This window comes from Octodon degus, unplaced genomic scaffold (assembly GCF_000260255.1).
Source record: "Octodon degus isolate 3935 unplaced genomic scaffold, OctDeg1.0 scaffold00058, whole genome shotgun sequence".
Taxonomy (NCBI): Eukaryota; Metazoa; Chordata; class Mammalia; order Rodentia; family Octodontidae; genus Octodon; species Octodon degus.
This window is the reverse complement of record NW_004524634.1, coordinates 1,661,611-1,673,104: the sequence shown is the minus strand read 5'-3', so window position 1 is coordinate 1,673,104 and position 11,494 is coordinate 1,661,611. Positions and strand designations below refer to the sequence as shown.

Sequence of the window (11,494 nt, the reverse complement as noted above, 5' to 3'; positions counted from 1 at the left end):
AAAAAGGTTTGTACCTATGTTGTTTATTTATTATTTCTTGCCTATATCTTGTAATATGAGAAACTACTTTGGCAGTAACAATACACAAGGTACTAACCATTGTTACTCTCCTAAAATCTTGTTTTGAGATTTTGTACCATTGTTTTTATTTTTTTCTTTAAAATAAAATAACTGATGTCAAAAAAAAAAAAAATGAACACATACCAAAAAAAAAAATCCCCGAAGGGGATAATCAGGACCTCAGAAGGCCCCACTCACTTTTCTCTTTCACTACCTTGAGGGATTCTCTATAGAGCTAACAAAGGTAAATGTTTTTTCTTGTAACACCAGGAGTAAGGTGTTTAAATATTTCAACAAAATATGTAGCAGGTTTTAAAGTATGTGTTTGAGTCTCAGCAGAACACTTGGGTAAAGTTTCTTGTTAATGTCACTTCTGCCCCCATACTGAGAAGTTGGCTTTGAGAGGGAATGGGTCTGTCTTGCCAAGATGACTGCCAAGGCTGAGCTCCTCTCCCTGAGGTGACGCCTGCCCCTACAGCCTCATGGACCACCAGGAAGGTCTGCTGGGCCTAAAGGATGGGTGAAGTGGGGCACTCACTCATGAGCCCTGTCCGAGATGTGCTTCACCCCGAGCCAGGATATTTCCCTCCACACCTCTAGAGGCGCTACAGGAAGGATCAAGGCAGACAGATGTCCAGGCTGAGCTCCACTCGGGAGCTGAGGATTGTGTCCATGCTGCCTTACCGTGTGAGCCACAGAGGAGCCCTTTAGCGCTAACCTACTGACAAGTAATCGGTCCATTCTTATAATAGCCTTAGAGGAAACTGCTAGAACCAGGCAAGCCAAGTTAGCACCTAGCTCCGACAGGGTGTACCCACCATTCCTATTCCCGTCTCTTCTGCTACAACTCATCTCATTTCTCATCAGCCTTCTGGTATCCTCTGGTATTGAAAGTACAATTCCAGAAGTTGCTGCCTCTGAGGTTGAACTAGCAGAATTGGAATTTGGGTGTAACTGCCCAAGAGAAACTGGTAACATTGACTGATGCCATCTCCAACTCTTTGTCCCAAGCTCTTTTGCCCAGTATTGCAGGAGTCTGACCCACAATGCCTAACCTGTTTTTTCTTTCTTCCCAGTGGTCTGAAGAGCCAGAGGAAGAACTGGGCCAGGTAGACTGTGGCAACCAATGAAGAAAGGCCTTTTGTAGGACAACGGCACCAGGGTTGCCCAGGATGGGCCAGCAGAACTCTCCTCAGTTGCCTATCCTCACTTTGCAGCATTTTGTGTTGTGTGGGCCTTCAGAAATTGGTCAGAACTCTGTCAGCTTGGGGTTATCTGCTCTGCCCTCAAGAAGCCATCAGTGGACCACAATTTAAAGACTGGTAGAACAAGAATTGCAAAGGGGTGGCCTTCCTGTTTACCTACGTCAGGTGTGTGTCAGGCGTGTGTCAGGCGTTGTCTGAGTCCAGGTATGTGCAGTTGTCTCCTGCCAGCCCTGGATCCAGGCCATCTTTCTTCTTGATAGGCCACCTCCCCAAGAAAGAATCCTTCCTAATACCAGAGATTCTGTAGTTGTTGCTGTTTTGTCTCATCTGTGTGTATCATGTCAGAAGCAGAGAAGGAAAAGTGGCTTATTGTTACATGAAGTCATTTAGTTTAAGGGGATCCCTGGCCTCTGACCACCAGACTCTCAACCAATGTGACATCTTCTATGGACCCATGATGTTGAAGACCTTCCTAAGTTGTTACCACCTCAAAGGCAATTTCTTATTTATTAGATGGATAATGATTTTATTTTTAATCTTTTAAGTCAGTGTAAGAAGCACACACCCCTTCAGACTTAAACACTAATGATGTATGTGTTGCTGGCTAAAAACCTAGACTGACCAGAAATGACTAGCCTCTGCGAGACAACTAAAACGGGAGGCTGTGGAACTGGATCCAGAGGGGGGTTCTGGTAGCAGCGAGGATCAGGGCCCAGAGGTCATACCATCAAAAACACAAAGCAGGTACATGCCTGGATACATTCTGCTGGAAAATTCAGCAGCTCCAGCAGGAGGGATCTAGCCCCTCTGCTGAGGAGAGAGGACAGGAGGGTTCACTTGTGCGACACAGGTAAAACACAAGGCATACGCTACTGCTTGGTAACGAGATGGATTGACCTCTTTGTGAGCCCAGCTTGGGCATTAGCAGCCAGCCGTGGGCATTTCAGGCCAAATCCATGAAAGGGGACCAATCCTTCATTTTGCATTTTGTTGCTTGGTTGGTTTGTTGCTTTATTTTTAAAGGAGAAATTTAAGTTTCCTATTTATTTTTAAGCATTAAAAGAAATCTTCCAGTGGATTTCTTCTTCCCTTTCCATTCAGAATGCCGGTTTTGTGGACAAAAACACTAACAAGCCTCTCGCTTTCCCCTCCAGAGGAGCAGAAGTTGTTCTCCTTAGCAGTTTCCAGCCTGTGGAAAGCAGCAGGTCCCCGCAAATGATCGGCAGGAGTTCATTCTTTCATTAAAAGTTGGAAACAGAACGGCAATGAAATGATATATAAAATATTGATGTGAAGAGAAACTACTCACTAATATGTTTAAAAATGAAAGACTTCTGCCTCTTAGCCCTTCCATGCCTCTAACTTTTCATGCCTTGAAAGGGTCTTTCACATGGCAAGTTGGCTTTTACTGGAAATTTTTGCCTTTCCCCTAATTCTTCTTCCCTACTCTATTTCTGTGAATTTCTGCTTCTTACAATCAAGGCCATGATCTCATCTGTGGCTTAGCTTCGGCATTTATTGAATGGTGCCACACCAGAAACTAAAAGCGGGCCTGTCAGAGCCAGCCCCGAGCAGTGCAGCTGGCGTAGCCCCAGGTTCTGAAACTATTAAAGTAGGCACGAGTTGGGATGCCTTGGGTCAGTCCTGCGAGCAGCAGGTACGTGAGCTGCGGTCTGGCTAAGCCTCCTGCTCAGACACCCAGCAATGGACACTGGTTTTAGCCGCTAGGGTGCGCTCGGCTTTCTTGGCAGAGCCCCCTCTAGTCTCAGATTCTGGTTTAGAGAGGCCAGTGAACATGGAGGAGTGTCACGTGTTTTTAACTTGAGTTCACTTTTTTTTTTTTTTCTTTAAGACAATCTTTACTGGTTTGAGACTCCTAGAAGATCTGATTGCTTTTAAAGGAGTAAAAATTGTGAAAAAAATGTTACCGGCTTTTTTCTTCACCTTATGGGTGAATGAGTCCACCTAAAAATGCTATCAGTGATTGGCATCCAAGAGGCTTTGCAGAGATGCAAGAAAATGGAGATGGACACATGATAGAAGCAGAGGACCCTGGATTTAGTGTCTGTGAATTCTCTGGTTCTAGGGTTCAGCCAGTCATGGCTGCCAGTGCCCCCTTCCTTGTGTCTATACATCCACTGAACTCAAATGTGTGCCCTTCAGAAATATCTTCTGGATTAAACCTTTGGAAACCAGTGGGTCTGAGGCTGGATTGAGGTGGGCTTGGTTGGCTTATGGTCCATATCCAAGGATATCATAGCCTTATTTTCTACTTGGAAATCATATGAAGACAAGCACTGGATCTCTGTGCCATTTATTGGCAGGGGAAAGTCTTTGGTTACCTATAAAATTGCTCCTGTTAGGCTTCAAGTGCATCTCAGCCATCCTTGCAAAATCCCTGTTTCCTTGCCCTTCCAAAAGCCAAGTGATTAGGGAACTGTTCAAGAATCCTGACTTGCTGAACAGTGCGGCAGTGGGGAATGTTTTTCCAGAATGTAAGTGTCTCTGAAAAGACCCCATCTAAAAAATAACTTCCTATAAAAATCTCCAAACCTTTTATGGGGCTTGAATTCTCTGCTGTCCTACAGGCTGTGACACTAAACACACTGGCAGGAAACTTTCTACATAGAATGATATACAGCAGCCAGATCCAAACTGGAAGGTAGGGCCCAGCATGGGAAAGAAGCAAGGGGTGAGTTGATTATGTGTCCCAGCAGGAAAAGTGAGTACAGTGGCCCTAAGAAGGGAGGGGTTGACACCCATGCACGTTAATGAGGAGGAGGGTTTATGGTTTTAGAACTTCTTGGGTAGAAGTGTTCTTTTACAGGTATAGAAAGCTGCCTGGTATCTCCAAGCCAGTTTTCCAAGGCGCGTGACCTCCAGGTGTTCTTCCAGGCAGTTGGACAAAAGTAGACCAGTGATGCTCTCACACTACTTGGGAGGCCACAGCTCCTTATTAGGTTCTGGCCTTTCAGCTCTCCCAGCATACCCAGCCAAGGGGAGAGGAATGACTCAAAACGCCAGAACCACAGAACTTCACTTTTTGAAAGACCTAGTGGTATACACGTGTGGAAACACACACACAGAGTACTGAAAACCCCTCTTTCTACTGTAATAACTTACCAAAATGTTCAACTTTTCATTACCTTTATTATACAAACCTGATGCTTTTTTAGGACTCATTCTGACTTCTGTATATGTTGCACTGAGAAGGTTAATATTTAATGTCTTAATTTATTTTGTGTGGTAAGTTAATTTTGATTTCTGTAATGTGTTAATGTGATTAGCAGCTATTTTCCTTAATATCTGAATTATACTTAAAGAATAGTGAGCAATATAAGATGCAGTTGTCTTTTTCAGAAATATGCATTGCTGTTCAGTTGTACTGTACCTTGTTTGGAAGGATGAAGGAATGAATTCTTTTTTTTTTTCCTAAATCAAGACTGGAGTTTTTCTTTAGGATATTGCTGAAACAAGTTAATTTTTTCTGTGGGTGTGAATTTGAGAAAAAAAAAATGTTTTACAAAATGTGGGGACCCTAAACTTAACCATAGTTGACTGCTGTCTGCTTGAAGATGTCAAGTTCTCTGAAGTTCTTCCCACTCTCTTAAGTATTTAGCTTACCGTGTGTTCCTAACTGATGTGTTCTAAAAAAAAAAAAAAAAAAAATCATACCTGTCCCAAAGGAATAGAGATCCACCTGGGAAGATAGATTGACATGCAAAAAAATAATTCTGGAGTATTTCTTAGCAAAATTCAAATCATGACATTTTAAAGTAGAGGATATGTGTTAACAGTTGTGATTCTCAAAAGCATGGTCCCAAATTAGCAGCATTTGTGTGATCTAGGAACTTGTTAGGAATCCAAATCTTCTGGTCCTAGCCCAGACCTACTATACTCTTAAGGGTGGCCCTCCAGGTGATTCTGATATATGCTTGATTTTGAGAACATAGTACTGTAGGGTCTGATGAAGGGATGATTTGTAGTGTAGAGCTACGTTTTTAGGAAAAGCTTTATGGAGTTTTTTCAGAGAAAGTAAAACAGTTTATCCCACCATAAACTGGAATTACAGTTTATCCCAACATAGAAGAGTTTATCCCAAATGTAATAGCCCTCAAAGTGATGGCTCCCTTTATCTGAATCTTCTCTACTCTGCCAAAGAGAAAGGATACATAGACAAGCCCACCCATCTCCCATCCTATTCCAAAAATGCCTGACCCCCACTGCCCATCTCTAAGCAATTGTTCTAAGACTGTCGGCCCAGTTCCTGTAAACCCATGGTAAATCTATGCTTCTCACCCAGGTGTGAGCCTTGCACTTGCAACAGATGAGCAGCTCATGGAAAAAAAAAACAGAGGATGAAACAGTTGGAGGATGGTGGGAATTCATGGTCCCCAAAGAGTCAAATTCATTATAATGAGATACGAGCATATAGAGTCCATTGTAGAGACCCTAGAGCTGTTGGGATCAGCCTAACCTGCAGAAAGATGAGAACCCAGGCAACTCTGTCCCCAGTTCCCTGGTCTGCTGCTGTCTCTCAGTAAAATCTTTATTCAGTTTTTGAGAAAGGAAAAAACATGCTATCCTTGTTTGTTTTGTATTTTTCATTTTTGATACAGGTCTTACTACACAGCTCAGACTCGTAGTGATCCTCCTATCTCAGACTTCTTAGTGCTTGGATTACAGGTATGTGCCACCACACCTGGTTTCAATGATGGCACAGCACACTTAGAGTTCCGGGGCCAGCATGGCATGGGGTACTGGGGATCAAACCCAGATCCTTGCACTTGCTAGGCAGGCACGCTGCCAAGCTATCTCCCCAGCCTTGCTGCCCTTGTTTGATCTGTCTCATAATCTTACTCAGTCTTCAAGGATACTACAAGGCTTCTTTCTGACCTGTGGCATTCACTAGCCTCCCCACTACTCTCTTATTTTCTCCAGCTCCTTGATTTCTAGGCCCTTCTGCTGCCTACCTGCCTGTGTCCAGTGCCTGTCCTGGTTCTAGGCAGTGCACTGGACTGTGGGAGGCAGGGAGGACCCACTCCAAGGACAAGCGCCTATGACCACTGAACACGTTTGATCTTTGAATAACAAAGCCAGACCTTTCCTTATTTAACAGATGGCTTGCAGCAGACACTTTGAAGTCTGTTTGAGACTGTTTGGGTCAGCTTTTTTGGATCTAATTGGCCCAAGCTTCAAATCCCCATTTTTGCCTCATCTCTGTGCCTTGGGTCCTGCCTGACCCAGTGTTGGGAAATAGCTCTGACTGTAGCCTTCCCTTCTCTAGCTTAGAGCTCCTTGACCTTCTGCCACCTGGAATTCTGGCACCAGCATGCTTTTCCCCGTCTCCTGAAACCCACATTTTTCCTGAAAGTCCCTCATTTGTGTTCACTGTCTGCAGAACTTGCTACTCACAGCAGGCCCTAAGGTCTGTACTACAGTAACTGTCACTTGTTCATCGTAGTCATAGACACTGGGTCTAGTGGTGCCTGTTCAACTAGCAGTCTTCAAGATCGACGAGTTCACATTCATGGGGGTGGATCTTGGGCATCTTCTTAAATCTCGAGTTGATTCTAAGTCAATCCCTGTTGTCCTCTGGCACACCAAGCCTCAGGGAGCAGATCGCATGGGAGACATCTGATGCTTATAATTCAGAGTGCCTGGTGTCCAGCCTGGACATTCCACCCTGGTCCAGCTTTAGCAGATTGTTTAATATCTACCAGATGATATCCCCTGAGTAACAGAGGCCTCAACCTGCTTTCAGGAAGATTGTCTAAGGCAGAGAAATGAGAAGACTCACAAGGAGAGTCACATGGTTGGTGCTTAAGTGATGCCCATGTGAACTATTGATTTGCACTTAGGCATTAAAAATAAGTTCATAGGGCTGGTGAGATGGCTCAGTGGTCTAAAGCACCTACTTAGAACAAGCTTAGCAAAGCACAGGTACCGCGGTTCAATCCCTCAGCACCACATGCCAGCCAGCCCCGCCACCTGGTGGGCTGAGCTGGCCCCACACACACACATAAATAAATAAATAAATAGTTCATAGCTGGGGAGATAACTCAGTGGCCTAAGTGCCTGCCTAGCAATTACAAGGTCCTGAGTTCAATCCCTGTTTCCAAAAATAAAAAAGTTGAATGTTTACACTGAAAAGGAAACAGTGTTTGGGGTGCTCTTTTCAGGGACAGTGGATGCTTCAGACTTGGTTCATAGTTCTATGGGTGCCCTAGAGCTAGAGGAGCTCCTACTGCACAAACCCTTTCATGCCAAATCCCTCTAGGTGGGAAGAGAAATTGAGAGCCACACAAGAACCACTCTGCTGGCCTGGGGCTGGCCCTTCAGCTATTGTTCTGCTCTGTATACTGCAGGGAAGCTTTCTGGGAATGTGACATCCCAGGACAGTGATATGAAAGGCCAACATCACTGAAACCTGTCCTCCCAGAACAGAACAGGCAGCTATGCCCCTCCCTCCACCTGACTCCACCACCAGCTTCATAATAAAGCTCCCAGCCAGAGTGCCAGCTTTCTGGGTATAGCAGAAGGAGGGAGTTGCCAGTCCTAGGGTGTGGATGTCATTGTGTTTCTTCCCAGCTGTGTGACTCTGAAGTGAATCTGTTCTGAGGCTCCAGCACCGCTCTGTTTAGTTTCCTCCTTTTTACCTGTCTTGGTTACTTTTCTCTTGTTGCTGAGACAAAATACCCAACACCCAGGATTAAAGAAGGAAAGGTTTTAGGTCCAGCCAGATAGCTCAGCAGATTAAAGTGCCTGCTTAGGTAAAGTGCAGCATGCTGGCCTCACCCCCAGGGTGCACTGAGATAGCAATCAAGACTTGGCATGGCCCCATGCTCCTGTAATCCCAGCGCTTGGCACTTGGGAGGCTGAATGACAGGAGTATCACTACAAGTCTAATCTGTGCAATGAGACTGTACTAAACACATTTTTTAAAGAAGTACTAGGGCCAGCCAGATATCTCGGCAGACTAAAGCTCCTGCTTAGGCAGAGCATAGCAACTAGAGTTCTATCCCTGGTGTGCTCTGCTGGCTCTACTCCTGGAGCACACTGAGATGACGATTGAGACTGGGCATGGTGGCATGCACCTGTAATCCCAGTGCTTGGGAGGCTAAAAACAGAATCACTATGTCTCTGATCTACATAGTGAGACCCTGTACACCCTGTAGACTCTGTCCTAAATTCATTAAAAAAAAATAAAAACTACTGAAGAAGAAAAGGTTTATTTAGCTTATAGTTTGTGGAGGTTTAAGTCCATAATCAGCTGGCTCTAAAGCAGAGTGGTACATGGAAGAGAGGCAAGTCTATAGCGATGGAAGGTAGCAAAAGCAACAAGAACAAAAAGCAAGATTCTTTCCCTTCCTTACATTGTATACAGGCTACACACCCTAGGGCAGGTGTAGCACTCACATCATACCAGCATTGGATCATAAATCAGTCATAAGCTCTAGAACCCCACCCATGACCACATGAGGCTTTTGCAGGGACATCTAGACACAGACCATAACATTCTGCCCCTGGCCCCCCAAAGATTCATGCACACCCCTTTATGCAAAAGACATTTTAGTCCATCTCGAAGAGTTACCAAGCCCTAACAGTTTCAGCATTGCTGAAAATTCTAAGGCCCATGTTTCCTCCGAGATGTAAGGCAAACTTTTAGCTATAAGCCCCTGTACAAATAAAAAGTTAAACATTTCCAACATTCAGTGGCACAAGATAAACCAAAGATGCAAACAAAGGATTGAGACCAAAGCAAGTCCAAAATCCAGGAGGGCAAACATTTAGTCCTATAGTTCCACATTCAGCATCTGAACCAATCTATGACAAATTGTGAGCTCCATGGGGCTCCACCCATATTGCACTTCTGGTGGTTGTAGCTCCCATAGCTTTTCTCTTGAGCCCACTTAGTTCCCTGCTTGCAGCTTTCCTCAGACAATCCATGTTCCTGGCTTCTCAAAACTTCTGGAGTCTCCACCACACCTTTTTCTCCACATTCACAACTTTACACACTGCCTTCTTGAGGGCACATTGCCTGGCCTTTTAAAAAACTCTCGCATTCTTCACACCTAAAACCAGTGCCATGTGGATGATGCCAAGGTCTGCTGCCACCTGGAACAGTACACATGCTTTTCTCTTTCTTAGCTGTAGGTGTCGAGTGCCTGGATCAGTGAGTAATTTGAACCTCATTCTAAGGAACAAATTCTCTGTGCCATCCCTGTCCTGGAATGTGGCAATCTGCAACTTTCTTCTCAAAGCAGTCATTCACCTTTGCAATTTTGAGACTGCAGAGGGTGGATACTTGCTTCTTCTTGTGATGCCCTCAGGCCATTTTTTTGATTCTCTGGTTCATCCTCAGCAATCAAGCTGTCTTCAGCTTTATCTTTGTAATCCACAATTTTACTGAAGCTTCCTTTCTGGCCAAACTCACAACATTTTAAATCATTCTGCTGGGCTCTTTGCTCTTGATTCTCAACATAAATCTGGCTAACTGGGGTGGGGAAGATAGTTTGACAGTCTAAGTGCCTGCCTGGCAAACAAGCACAAAGACCCAAGTTCGATCCCCACTACCTCATGCCATGCTGGTCCCAGAACCCTGGCCATGCTGTGCTACCCCCAAAACCCCAGTGTTGGGGAGGCTGAGACAGAAGGATCACTATGAGTTTGAACTGCGTAGTGAAACCCTGTATCAAGTTTTTAAAAATAAAACCTTTGTTTAAAAAAAAAAAATCCGGCTAAAAGGGCTGGGGAGATAGCTCAGCAACATCAGTGCCTGCTTGGCAAGAGGGAGGTCCTGAGTTCAATCCCTGGTACCAAAGGAAAATAAAAACAAAAAATTCTAGCTAAGGGCCCTCAACAATATCCAGGCAACTGCCTCATTCAACTGCCAGATTAATTTCTTCTACCAGATTAATTAGTCTGCGGCCCTTAATCTCGGTCTCAGGCAAAATCTCTGTGTCTTAGTTACTATTTTCTTGTTGCTGGGACAAATACCCAACACTCAAATTCGGGAAGGAAAGGTTTATTTAGCTCACAGTCACTGGTGGTCTCAGTCCATACTCAGCTGGCTCCAAGATAGAGTGGCACATGGCAGAGAACAGCCTTTCATGGTGGTGGCAAAAAACAAGAGCACAAAAGGAGGAGTAGCAGCAGCTCAAGCAGCTAGCTTCTTTCCTCCTTATATTGAAATGCAGATTACCTGCCCCAGGGCAAGTGCAGCATCCACACCCACAATAATCAATCACAAACTCCAGAAGCCACCCCAAGACTGCATGAGGCTTTGGTGGGACAACTAGACACAAACCATAACAATCTGAATATGAGCAAAATGCAGACAAGCTTTCTGCCAAGCCATAACACACATGGTCTAAAGCCCAACAACCAATGCAGTCCTTCTTCCCAGAAGAAAGCTCCCAAGCCTGGTCTTTACTGGCAATATTTCTATCAGCCTTCTTGTCCACTGAACTCTAGCCAGAATCTTCTATAGAGAACAGCCAAAGACACTCTAGTGCTTCTCTTTTAGGAGAAATCTACAAGCCTTTCCAAACACATCCCACAAGCCATTTCCAAAGGCTCTTGAACCACATGATCTGGCATAGTCACAGCAATGATCCCTTCTCTGATACCACATTCTGTATTAGTTACTTTTCTTTCATTGCTGAGACAAAGTACTCAATGCCCAGAATTTTCAAAGGAAATTACTTTGCTTGTGGGTTTGTGGAGATTTCAGTCCACACTCAGCTGGCTCCAAACCAGAGTGGCACATGGCAGAGGGCAGCAGTTCATGGTGGTAGCTCTTTCCCTTCCTTACATTGTATGCAGGCTATGAACCCTAAGGTGAGTGTACCACTCACACTCATAATCCCAGCATTGGACCATAAATCAGTCATAAACTCTAGAAGCCCACCCTATGACTGCATAAGGCTTCTTGGGGGACATCTAAACACAAACCATAACATTACCTTATGGAGCTCTTGAGATAAAATACAAATTTTCATGTGTGCAACCTAAGTTTGGAATAAAAAAGACCCAGTGTAATCCCAAGTGCTATTAATTTGTTGTACAACTCAAGGGAAGCTCCAATGCCCCATCCTCCAATGACCTTCGATTTGAGATATTTTTAAGAAGCATAGAGGAATGGCATCGAGAAACATTTCCATAGAGCCAGTGGCAAATGCAGTACATATCCAGAGGCTGATGATCTCAGGATGTCATCTTTAAAA

At 44.5% G+C, this 11,494-nt stretch overlaps 1 protein-coding gene across 4 annotated transcripts in view; it reads left to right on the top strand.

The window, feature by feature from the left end:
- Tgfa (transforming growth factor alpha) overlaps positions 1-2,442 on the top strand; it is a 94,727-nt gene extending 92,285 nt beyond the window's left edge. For all 4 annotated transcript variants that reach the window (XM_023718478.1, XM_023718479.1, XM_023718476.1 and 1 more), the window contains one exon: positions 1,137-2,442. In XM_023718478.1, the coding sequence (XP_023574246.1) occupies positions 1,137-1,144 (8 nt within the window). In that variant the 3' untranslated portion in view covers positions 1,145-2,442. The remainder of the gene's footprint in view (positions 1-1,136) is intronic.
- The last annotated feature ends 9,052 nt before the right edge of the window (positions 2,443-11,494 follow it).